Source organism: Crocuta crocuta, unplaced genomic scaffold (genome assembly GCF_008692635.1).
Source record: "Crocuta crocuta isolate KB4526 unplaced genomic scaffold, BGI_CrCroc_1.0 scaffold107, whole genome shotgun sequence".
NCBI lineage: Eukaryota > Metazoa > Chordata > Mammalia > Carnivora > Hyaenidae > Crocuta > Crocuta crocuta.
Window position 1 is genome coordinate 2,840,999 of NW_027531877.1, and position 13,020 is coordinate 2,854,018.

Sequence of the window (13,020 nt, forward strand, 5' to 3'; positions counted from 1 at the left end):
TTGCCCCAAACCCCGTGTTATTCAAGGGTCAGTTGTAATTGAGTTGGAAATTTACCAACAATCTCTTAGTGTTTCTAAGGTGGGTAATGTCATGTAATACTTGCTTATTGAGGTTTTGCTCTTATAAATTATTTATGATTTTAGCATATCCCCTATTTTTCCCTTCTGCATTATTTGTACACTAAATGGTTTAATTCTTGGGAATTTAGATACATTATGAACTACTTTCCAGATCTTTTTTTTTAATAGTTTTTATTTTAGAAAGAGTGCGAGTGCACACACAAACTGGTGAGGGGGCACATGGAGGGAGAGGGAATCCCAAGCAGGCTCTTTGCACAGCATGAACCCAACACAGGGTTGGAGAGCTTGATCTCACTATGCTGGGATCATGACCTGAGCCGGGTTGGACACTCAGCCTACTGAGCCACCCAGGTGCCGCAGCTCTCCAGATCTTAACCTTCTTCATTGAAGGAAAATTAATTTTCTCTTTCAGGAAATAGAGGGTATTATTTTTTTCTATGTGATTTTCTTTCACTTGGTAGCATCCCTTTTTAGTCCATTTAGGTTTTTTGAGCAGTCCTTAATATTAGGCAGTACATTACATGTGGAAAATACAAAGATAGCTAGGATAGGTCCTAGACCTTAATAAACACAATTTTTTTTAGGGAAATGGACTTAATGGACCTTACCATTAGATAAACCTAAGTACAGGTTTTTTGATTATTGTACCTTTAGCATTTGTCTTGTTTTTAAAGCAGTTATATAATTTTACAGTGTCTTAAGACTATCAAATTCTATCATTTGTATTTTTCAATCCATCATTAATTATGGAATGTTGAAAGCTCATCAGTTCTCAAATAGTAAGTTGGTGATTTTGTTTTAACATCAGGTTGCACTTCCTGCAGATGAAGATTATTTACCACTTAAACCTCGAGTTGGAAAAGCTGCAAAGGTCTGTACTTTGGACAAAATAGTTGGTACAGTTTTTTGTCTCTTTCCTAAAAATCTTAAAGAAAAACTCTTTCAAATGAGATTTTTATACTTCCCAGCGTGTATGTACCAAGAGAAAGCCACCGAAATCAAATATAATGAAAACCAACTCATCAAAGAACCATGATGAAAATCAGGCATGATGTGATGGGATTTTTAAAAATGAAAGTAATGATTCTCCACATTCTTTTTTTTTTAAATTTTTTTATAGTTTATTTATTTTTGAGACAGAGACAGAACATGAATGGGGGAGGGGCAGAGAGAGAGGGAGACACAAAATCTGAAACAGGCTCCAGTCTCTTAGCTGTCCGCCCAGAACCTGATGCGGGACTCTAACCCACAAACCGCAAGATCATGACCTCAGCCAAAGATGGATGCTTAACTGACTGAGCCACCCAGGAGCCCCAATGATTCTCCACATTCTTAAGGAATTTAATGAACAATATGTCAACTTTTCTCTAGAAAAAAAGCATGTGTACAATAAGTCATACATATAGTTTTGGAAATTTAACAAGCTTTTAATGAAACTTAAACGGTAGTGTGCTTGTATTAAATAGATTTTGAGGTACCGATAGACCTTAAATGACAGATAAAAATTTTCCGACATTTTTTCTTTAAATTAAAAAGGCAGAGTTCTTAAAGTCTGGTAGATCTGTTATTCTGCTTCTGTTCAGTGAACTTCAGTGAACTGGAGCAGAATTCCCATCTTTGAATGGAAAGAGGATGATGGGGCGCCTGGGTGGCTGCTGTGAAGGTTAGTACTATATGGAAAATGTGTTGCACAGTGCCTACCACAAATTATGTTGACAAATGGCAGTTACTGTGTTGCAAGTAATATCACTTGTATGTTAACATAGTAAATTGAAAGATTAGACAGCAGAATTAACTTCTGTGCTGTTTAGTTAAAGATGTTTTACTCTTCCTAATTTTCTCTGGTGAGTGGCATATTTCCTACAAAGAATCATAAAGAAATGTTCCCAGAATACTTGTGGGGGGCCTACCATCTCTTCATTTTAAGTGTGTTCTGATATGGCTAGATATTTTCATGCTGATACTATTTCTTTTTTTTTTTCTTTTTTTTTTTTTTTAGGAATTCCCATTCATTCTTGATGCTTTTCAAAGAGAAGCCATTCAGTGTGTTGATAATAATCAGTCTGTTTTAGTATCAGCACATACATCAGCAGGAAAAACTGTATGCGCTGAGTGAGTAGCTTTCTATTTAAAGGAAATTTTAGGCTTGTTAATACTTGTTCCTGTGTTGGTTTTTAATGTTATACCCTCTTGTTGGATTGGCCCTTTTATTATTATGTAATGTTCTTCTTTATCTCTTATTATACTCTTCATTTTAAAGTCTGTTTTGTCTGATTGAAGTATGATTTCCCCTACTTTATTTTGGTTTCCATTTACATGGAATATCCTTTTCTCATTCCTTCACTTTCAGTGTGCATGTGTCTTTGTATCTGAAGCAATTCTCTTTAGGCAACATATAGCTGAGTTTTGTGGTTTTTATTCCATTCAGCTACTCTTTTCTTTTTATTGGAGAATTTAGACTATCTACATTTGAAGTAATGATAGATATGTACTTACTGCCATTTTATTAATTGTATTGTAGCTGTTTTGTGTTCCTCTGTTCCATTCTCGTTTTACTTTGTGCTTTTTAAATGAAATTTTAAACTAACTTTGTTTTATTTCTTATCTCACCCTTAAATAAATTTTGGGGCACCTGGGTGGCTCAGTTGGTTAAGCCTCTGACTTTGGCTCAGATCATGATCTCTGGTTCGTGAGTTCATGCCCTCTGTCGGGCTCACTGCTGTCAGCACAGAGCCCTCTTTGGATCCTCTCTCCCCTGTCTTTCCCCCTTCCCCACTCGCACTCTCTCTGTCTCTCAAAAATAAATAAACATTTAAAAAAGTGGTTTTTTTTAATCTTTAAATTTTTTTTCTTTTTGATTTCTGCAAGACAGTTTTACTTCCTTCTTTCTAATTTTAATACTTTTAATGTCTTGCTTATTGAACTGTATAGGACAGCCAGTACAGTGTTGAATGCAAGAGACTAGAGTGGACATCCTTGCCTTGTTCTTGATGCTTAGTTTTTTATCAGCATGTTGCTATCTCTAGGTTTTTCATAGGTGTTTTTTAATCAACTTAAGGAAGTTCACTACTATTCCAAGTTTGCTTGTGTGTGTTTATATGCGTATAGAATATTTTGCTTTTTTGTCAAATACTTTTTTTCTGTTACTATGATGAATATATTAATTTTCAAGTAATAAACCATCCTGAGGTAAATTCCACAAGGTTATGGTATATACCCCCTTTTTTTTTTTTTAAGTATATACCCTTTTAATAAACATGTTGCTTGTATGTATTTGGTCTTCATCAATGGTTCCTGGGTCAAGGCTTCTAAAACCCTTGGAATTTCATGTGATAAGAGCAATAAACGTCTTTTGTTAGGTGAATGAGGTGACTTTTGGATGGGCTGGTTGTCTGGAGAACCAATTATGTGATAGAGGGTTGGAACTTTTAAGTTTCCCCCACTCAGCAGTTTCAAATACACTGGATAGAATTAAAATTAGATTTGACATGGCAGAAAAAAAAAATGCATAAACTTGAAGACCTAACAAGAAAAACTGTTCAAAATGAAAAAGACAGAATAAGCTCCAAAAAACAAAATCATAATAAACAGAGTGTAAGTGGGCTGTGAGACAACTTAAAGTGGCATTATATAAGTTTAGGTGAAGTTCCCAAGGAACAAGGAGGAAGGGGAAGGTTTAAATAAAAAATTGCTCACATTATCCCCAAATTGATGAAAACTATAATAAACCTACAGATCTGAGAAGCCCAACAAACTGGAGCACAAAAAATATGGGAAGAACTATGTAAAGACTATGTAAAGTCACCTCATAATCAAACTGCTTCAAGATAGTGATGAAAATTAAAAACAGCCAAACATCCATCAAAGCAATATGCAGAAGAGGAGGAAAATATGGAACTATAATGCAGGGAGAAATCAGTCAATCAAAACAAATTAGGAAGTAACACAAATGGAAAGAAAGAAGACAAATGGGAAATAAAACAACAACAACAAAAATACCACCAGCAAGGAGAACTACAATAACCAAGATAGAAATACAGAGTGGGATTAATGATACATTAGACAATGCAGAAGCAAAGATTAATGAATTGGAAGATAACAGCATTAGAACAGACCCAAAATGAACACTGCATCAGCGAATCACGAGGCAACTTTAAGTGGCCCAATATAATAGTAATCAGAGTCCCGAAAGAAGAGGAGCCAGAGGCAGCACGGAAAAACAAACCCAAAGCCCAAGACACATGAAAAAACTACAGCAAGCCTCCTCACAAATTGCTTAAGGGGTACCTGAGTGAATCAGCGGGCTGATTGTCCTAATCCTGATTTCTACTTAGGTCATGATCCCAGGGTCATGATATGGAGTGGGGCTCCGCACTGAGCATGGAGGCTGCTTATGATTCTCTCTTGCCATCTGCCCCTCCCTCCCCAGAGCTCATGCTCTCCTCTCTTTCTCTCTCTCTGAAATTAAAATGAGAAAGATAAAATCTTAATTAAAAGTAGCCAAGATAAAAAGATACATTATCCATAGAGGAACAAGTAAGGATGAAAGGGATTTCCTATCATAAACTACATAAGTCGAAAGGTACTCTTAAAGTAATCAGAATTCTGGGGCGCCTGGGTGGCTTAGTTGGTTAAGCGTCTGACTTTCACTTAGGTCATGATCTCGCGGTTCGTGGGTTCGAGCCCTGTGTCGGGCTCTGTGCTGACTGCCAGCTCAGAGCCTGGAGGCTGTTTCAGTCTGTGACTCCCTCTCTCTCTGACCCTCCCCTGCTCACGCTGTCTCTCTCTCTCCTAGAAACAAATAAAACGTTAAAAAAAAAAAAAAAAGAATCAATTCTTTACTGCGTGCAAGAATCTTTCAAAAATGAAGGCAAAGTAAAGGATGTTTCGATATACAAAAGGTGGAAGAGTGGTGCCTGGTTGGCTCAGTCAGAGGATCGTGTGGCTCTTGATCTTGCAGTTGGAGGTTTGAGCCACATCTTGGATAAAGAGAGTACTTAAGAATAAAATCTTTACCACCACCACACCCCCACAAAAGAAAGATTTTTTTCATCAAGAGATTTGTGGTACCATAAATTGTAAAAGAGTTTCTTCAAGAAGAAGAAAAATGATGCTGTTCAGAAAGTTCAATCAAATATAACATGTCAAAGTATATCACATTATTTTGGTAACATATAAAAAACATTTCCCAATACAGCAAATAAAACATAACAGAATGTGTGTGCATCTACAGCAATACTGAAGAAAAATTTATACTACTAAATGCCTATATTAGAAAAAGGTTTCAAATCAATGACTTAACCTTTCCTTCTTTTTTTCCTTATTTTTTTAATGTTTTATTTTATTTTTGAGAGAGAGAGAGACACAGACAGAGTGCAAGCAGGGGAGGGGCAGAGAGAAAGGGAAACACAGAATCTGAAGCAGGCTCCAGGCTCCAAGCTGTCAGCACAGAGCCTGATGCAGGGCTGGAACTCACAAACCATGAGACGATGACCTGAGCCAAAGTCAGATGCCTGCCTAACTGAGCCACCCAGCAGCCCCTTCACCTTTTCTTCTTTAAAAAAAAAATTGAAAAAAAGGAAAGCAAATGAGCACCCCCCCCATCATAAAACAGGAAAAGAACAAAGAAAAACCAATTAAAGCAAAAACCTGTTCTTTGAGAATATGAGTATGACCGACCAACCTCTAGCAGAGTAATCAGTAAAAAAACTGAACTTTACACTGATACCAAAACCAGAAAAAGATATTACAATAGAATTATAGACCAATATCCTTCATGAACACCCATGCAAAAATTCTTAACACAATTTTAGCAAATCTAATCCAATTGGACAGTTTTTCTTGTTAGGTCTTCAAGTTTATGCATCTTTTTTTCTGCCATGTCGAATCTAATTTTAATTCTATCCATTGTATTTGAAATCAGACCTTGGATTTTTCATCTCTGAAAGTTTGATTTGGGTCTTTTAATTTCTTCCAGTGTTTAATATTTTCTTACTGCTTTGAAGACTTTCTGTCTTTGTTGTTTGGTTTGATAATGTTTCTAGGTGTGATCTTTTTCATTTTTTCCCTCTTGGGTTTATTGCATTTGTCAGATGTATAGATTATTATTTTTTTTTGGTTTAAAACAAATTTAGGAAGTTTTTTCTTCTTCCTCACTTTGAAACTTCTGGTGGGACACTGAGGTATCTATTTTTTTTTTTCTTTCTTTTTTAGAGTTGATAATTTTTGGTCATCTATCTTCATGTTTACTGATACTTTGTTCTGTCATCTCAGATCTGCTCTTGAGCCCATCTAGTGAATTCTTCATTTCAGTTATTATACTTTTCACCTATAGGGTTTTCACTTATGATATATAAACATGAACATAACACTTGTCTGTTCAGATGGCCTGTTTATTGAATATTTACAGTCTATTTCCTTTCTTAGAACATGGCTTCCTTCCATTTTTTGGACTTGTTTCTAATAGTTGTTTTGAAGTCTGTGTCTGCTAAGTCTACTCTCTGGGCCCACTGAGAATCAGTTTCTCATGACTGCTTGTTTCCCTAAGTATGGATTATACTTACCTGTTTCTTTTATCTTTTAATTTTTTGTTCAAAACTGGACATTTTAGATAATATATTGTGGCATTTCTGTATCTTTTTCTCTTGAAGTGTCTATTCCCAAATTTGTATTTGATCATGTTTGGACAGCTTTTAACTTTTTGTTTATTTCATTATTGGGGGAATATGGTTATATGGTTGTGATGAATATTATTATTTCCTCATATGGGTTATAAGCCTTTTGTGGGCCAGAACTGTCTTTTAAGCAAGGAGGCTCTACCACAGGGATAACTTTCCTCATCATGGTCTGTATTTAAATACTCAATTAAATTTTCTTTAGAAAACCAAAACTACCATATTATATTTTGTTAAGTGCTATGGAATAACTTCTCCATAATTAGAACCTACCATAATTGTCAGGCAAGGACTGATTTGATAACTATTACATGTGGGAATGAATACATATGGATGAACTTATTTTTGAAACTCTGAAGAACAAAGCTTCATTTTCCAATGTTCACTAATTGTTTATACTCTATATGTGTATAAACAGATAGGCAGAGGCTCTCACCTTTTGGAGGCTCATTTATAGAACCAAAAGTGTTTTACTTGCAAGAAATAGGGTAACCATTAGTAATCTGTTGGTATTAGTAATTAAGTTACATTAACTCGAAAAGACTAGAGTTAAAGTTAAATATTCTTGTTTAGTTAGACCACTACATTTCGGATTTATTATAATAGTTATTACTTTAATAGTTTGTCAGTAGTAAATAGAACAAGATACTAATGTTCTGCAAAGTCCATTTAAAATAAGTAATTAGGAGAAGTTGGGACATAATTTATATATTAATAGATTTTTGAAATTGTGTAAATTTTTTTAATGTGTATGCTTGAGAGAGAGACAGAGCGTGAACAGGGGAGGGGCAGAGAGAGAGAGGGAGACAGAATCTGAAGCAGGCTCCAGACTCTGAGCTGTCAGCACAGACCTCTTTGTGGGGCTCCAACTCCAGAACTGTGAGATCGTGACCTGAGCCAAAGTTAGACGCTTAACTGACTGAGCCACCCAGGTGCCTACCAATATTATGTAATTTAAAGAAAAGGTTTCGTAAATACTTTATTCTTATTTGCTTTCCCATTTTTAGGTATGCCATTGCTTTGGCCTTAAGGGAAAAACAACGTGTAATATTTACCAGCCCAATTAAGGCTCTGAGTAACCAGAAATACCGAGAAATGTATGAAGAGTTTCAAGATGTTGGTTTGATGACTGGAGATGTTACTATTAATCCTACAGCATCTTGTCTTGTTATGACCACAGAGGTAATTCCTTTTTAATTTAATTAATATATTTATTCATTTAGAACATCTAATGCTTTTTTACTTGCTCTGTATAAACAAAATGTAATGCTTTATTTTCTGAGATTTACTTAAGAGGGGAAAAAGTTTATCTCAAAGGCTTATTTTTAGTAATAATTACATAAATCTAGTAAATTACTAATATTTCTGTTATTTGTCATATGATTTAGATAGACTTTTTCACCAAATATTTTTATTTTTAATTTAAAAATGTTTTTTTAATTTTGAGAGTGTGCACTTGCAAGCCGGGAAGGGGAGGTGAGAGGGAGAGAGAGAACCTTAAGCAGGCTCGGTCACAGAGCCAGAGGTCTGGCTTGATCTCACAAATGTGAGATCATGACCTGAGCTGAAGTCCAGAGATGGTTGCTTAACTGACAGCCCTCCAGGTAGCCCCATCAATGTGTTTTCATGTCATAGACAGTAATCCTTTAAAAATATTTGGTGAGGGGCACTTGGGTGGCTTATTTGGTTAGGCCTTAGAATCTTGATTTCGGTTCATGTCATGATCTCATGGTTCGTGAGGTCCAACCCCTCATGGATCTCTGTGCTGACAGCACAAATCTACTTAGGAGTCTGTCTCTCTGCCCCTCCCCCGCTCTCGCCTATGTGTGCACGCTCTAAAAAAATAAACTTTAAAACAAAAAAGAAAATATGCTTTCACATACATAGTTTCATATAAGTAGTGGCTTTTCTTTCTGCTCTTTATTTCTGCATCTTAGTGTTGATACAGATACATAAAAAAACTTCTTTCAAAATGCTTAGTTTGACAATAAACTATTAAAAAAAAAACAACAAAATGCTTAGTTTGGTTTCTTCCCATAATAGCAGTTAAATTTTACTTGAAACTTACATACTTCTCATATCTCTTGATTTGAATAGTTAGCTATTTTTGCTCTACCAAGTATTTTTATACATACTTGCAGGGATACATATCCCTGCATTTGTAAGGACATGTTACAACAGAGTGTAAATTAGTTTCTGGTCTGCAGAGTCAACCAAAAACATTGCTCACTTTTCATTTTGGTTCCCAAAGTAAGTTTTCCACTCTCAAAACTTTTTTCCATATGCAGAAGATTTTCTTTAACTCAAAAATCAGGATACCGGTTGCCAGAGAGCATCCATGTTGTGAAATGAAGCAGAAAAAAATCAGTGAACACTATATGGTACCATACATTGGATAGAAGATAATTTTAAGTTACTCTCATATCCTAGATAATGTGGATCTTCTGATGAGTATTGTATGTATGATGAAGTGGTTTCATACTTAATGTATATGGAAATAGGTGTGATAATAATTCTCTTCATGGATTGTACTTGATTGCTAACTATTGAAAAGTCATTTATTTTGGTTTTATGAGAGAAGGAATATTATTTGATTTATGAAATATATTTAAAATATAATATGAAATTATTTTAAAAGAGCATTTCTAAAATTCCTTGTTTGAAAGAAGAACTTGTGTGGTGTCAAAATTTTGCTAAATCATTTATATTTTTTTTAGATTTTGAGAAGTATGCTGTACAGAGGTTCTGAAGTTATGCGAGAAGTTGCTTGGGTCATATTTGATGAAATTCATTACATGAGAGATTCAGGTATATTCTGCCATGTTGTTGAGATGTGTGCCATGTATTTTCCTTAAGAAGGGCATTAGGAATTTTGAAGAAATAGTTGAATTTTGCTTTGAATTTTCGTGTGCCTAGAGTTCTAATAGATTTCCCACTACATTGTGGGAAACATGATATAATACTTCAGACAGGATCTCCTTTACAGCTTCTTAAATAGTAATTGGGTGAGAAAAAAATGGAAATTCATACAAAACAATTGGAATTAAAACTAGCTTATTTTTAATAGAGAACTCACCAAAATAACTGTTAGAGAATTTTTAAGGGGAGCCTGCGTGGCTCAGTCAGTTAAGTGTCCTACTTCAGTTCAGGTCATGATCTTGCACTTTGTGGGTACGAGCCCCGTGTTGTAGTCTATGCTGACAGTTCAGAGCCTGGAGCCTGTTTCAGATTCTGTGTCTCCCTCTCTCTCTGCGCCTCCCCCGCTCATGCTCTGTCTCTCTCTGTCTCAAAAATAAAAAAGATAAAAAAGATTTTTTTAAAAAAGAATTTTTAAAACTTATAGCTTCCAGAGTTAACTTTCTTAATTTTTTTATTACTATTTTAGTTTTTAAAAACTAAGAAATGCATGTTCATGGTAAAAAAAATATTAAATAAGGATTATGAAATAAGAATGAAAAATTATAAGTATACCTTTACTTGAACTACTATACTACTGTAAGGTCTAGTAAAAGTGTCCTTTGGACTTTTGGGTGGAACTAGGAGGGCTAATGAATGGTTACTTTTAAAAGTTAAATGTTTAGTATGTACACACTTAAAGTAAAACTCAGTTTTTATTTCAACTAAAATACTGAGTTAACCTGTATTTGTAGTGAAAGTAACAAATTCATGAAAGTAAGTTTTGAATAGAGCTGTTTTGGTTTTAAAATTATGAATCCTTTTTTGATTAATTTATTTTAGAGGAAAATTGTCAAACTGATTTTTTTTCTCCATTTAAATAAAAACCCACATGGTTTTCCTGCTCATCAAATCTTTCTTTCCTATCTAGAGATCATGAGGGTAATTTGGATGAAAGTTGCCATGTAGTATTGTAACAATGTGTCTTTGAAATTTGTTGCTCTGGTTGATGGAAATACTGTTTCCATTGTCTTGGGACTCTTACGCTGTGTGAGAAGGGTTCAGTCTGGAACTACTCTTTGCAGGCTTTTATTTCAGAGTACATTATGTTTTTAGTGGTTTAGTCTCCCACCTTTCTACCAGATAAATGTAGAAGAACTAAAGTAGTTTTTAGTAAGGGTCTGTGGCTAAAAATATGTTTATGTAAATTAGTCTGCATTTCTAATTAATGAGCTTGAGAAAATGATTTTAGATTACTTACCAATAAAGTGACCCTGAATTCCAAGGTATATTTGTTTTATTTTCAGAGCGTGGTGTTGTATGGGAAGAAACTATTATTTTGCTTCCTGACAATGTCCACTATGTCTTTCTTTCGGCTACGATTCCAAATGCCCGACAGTTTGCTGAATGGATTTGCCATTTACATAAACAGGTATTTTCTTTCTTTTTTGAGGTTTTCAGTACTTAAAATGTTGTAAGTTGGCATTGCTATCTTTTATACTTTGTTCTTGATGCCACCTAGAATTAAGAAGACCTTTTAATGTGAAAGTACTTCTCAAGTCAAGCAAGCTCATCAAAATCACCTGACTAGTTTTGTACAAGTGTGTATTTTTTTTCTTAATTTATTTATTTGATTTGAGGTAGACAGTGCAAATGGGAGAGTGGAAGAGAGAGATGGAGGGTAGGGAGAGAGAGAATCCCAAGCAGGCTCTGCACTGTCAGCATGGAGCTCGACATGGTGCCCAAACTCGCAAAAACGGTGATATCAGGACCTGAGCCGAAACCAAGAGTTGGATGCTTAGCCAGTTGAGCCACCCAGATGCCCCTCAAGTGTGTATTTCTGAATGCCATCTTAAACCCAATATATCAACATCTCTGGGAGTAGGGTCTTGGGAGCTCCAACTTCTAAAAGCTCCCAAGTTGATCCTGATGTTCTGCCAGGTTTGGAAACTATTGTATATTCGTTGAGTGACCCCTCTGAGAAGAGAATTTCCTCCGAGACCTCAGTACCAGGAAAAAGTGGGGCATCTCCTGAGCATGTGATATGATTCTTCTGTGAACACAGTCACATGTTTCCCTTTTGCTTTTGTAGTCCAACTTTTGCAGTGTATAATCTTTATGACAAACACTTGTTTATATGTACTAAATTTATTCTTGGTTTTGCTTTCCTGCCCTCATTTATCCTTTGTACTAACATTCTTACAAAGTATTATCTGTTCATAAGGTCTCTAATTGTGTTTTTCTATCATCTGTGTTGCTTCTGTACAATAGAAACCTATTGGATCTTCTGGAGGAGTTGGATCAACCTGCTGATTTAGTAAAGCTTTGAAAACCCATGTTGGGTCAGAGAAGTCCCTTTTACCTTAGCATTCTGTGTCACCATACAATCACTATACAACTGCAGTGTAGCAACAGGCATCTTCTTTATTTTTGGTATCACACGTCTAGGGTATGAATCCAAGGTCTTTATTGGAACTCAAATCATGTATCTGGCCCTGATTAGGGAATTGATAAAACTGAATATCATTTGAGAGGTAATTTTTCCACATTTTTCTCTTGACCTAATTTTAAAATTTTTAAAGTTTTTTTATTTTTTGATTGTTGAATTCAAAGTTTATTTCCCCAAGGTCTTTTACTTCGGTCAAATACTCGGTATTATTTGGAAGAAATACAATATTATATGCTTAATTGTTTTTCATTGTTTTTATAGCCTTGTCACGTAATTTACACAGATTATCGGCCTACACCATTGCAACACTACATTTTTCCAGCAGGGGGAGATGGCCTGCACCTTGTGGTTGATGAAAATGTAAGGGAGTAATGGTGATTCGTAACCTATAATGTCATACTTGGTTGTTTTCCCTTAAACTGAGGTAGAATGGTAGAAGTTCATTTTTTTTCTTAAGTAGTTTTACAGTCCAGAATTGTTGGATTTGTGTGTATTTGTATTTCAAAAATTATGTTTAAGACTTGTGTTTGGTTCTCTGTTTCTCTTGTGCATGAATTAAGATTTTTCTTCTTTTCCAGTATTTTAAAATGCCTGGAGAATAAGGGACTTAGGATGTGTTTCAGATATCTTATGTTTTGCTTTACTCATTTTCAGTACCTCTCTATCACCTTTTATTAAGTCTTAAACACTAATTTGGTTTTTGTTATAAAATATTTTTAAATGTTTATTTTTGAGAAAGCACACCTGCAAGCAGGGGAGGGGCAGAGAGGGAGAAAGTGAATCCCTAGCAGGCTCCAAAGTCAGTGCCAACATGATGCTCATCTCAGAACAGTGAGATCATGACCTGAGCCAAAATCAAGGGTCAGATGCTTAACTGAGTGAGCCACCCAGTGCCCCTATACAGTATCTTTGAACTCCTCT

At 35.2% G+C, this 13,020-nt stretch overlaps 1 protein-coding gene across 1 annotated transcript in view; it reads left to right on the plus strand.

Moving 5' to 3' along the window:
• MTREX (Mtr4 exosome RNA helicase) overlaps nucleotides 1-13,020 on the plus strand; it is a 101,019-nt gene that overhangs the window by 12,153 nt on the left and 75,846 nt on the right. Inside the window, exons 4-9 of the mRNA XM_077772983.1 lie at nucleotides 890-952; nucleotides 2,081-2,193; nucleotides 7,763-7,937; nucleotides 9,473-9,563; nucleotides 10,958-11,082; nucleotides 12,361-12,459. Of these exons, the coding sequence (XP_077629109.1) occupies nucleotides 890-952; nucleotides 2,081-2,193; nucleotides 7,763-7,937; nucleotides 9,473-9,563; nucleotides 10,958-11,082; nucleotides 12,361-12,459 (666 nt within the window). The remainder of the gene's footprint in view (nucleotides 1-889; nucleotides 953-2,080; nucleotides 2,194-7,762; nucleotides 7,938-9,472; nucleotides 9,564-10,957; nucleotides 11,083-12,360; nucleotides 12,460-13,020) is intronic.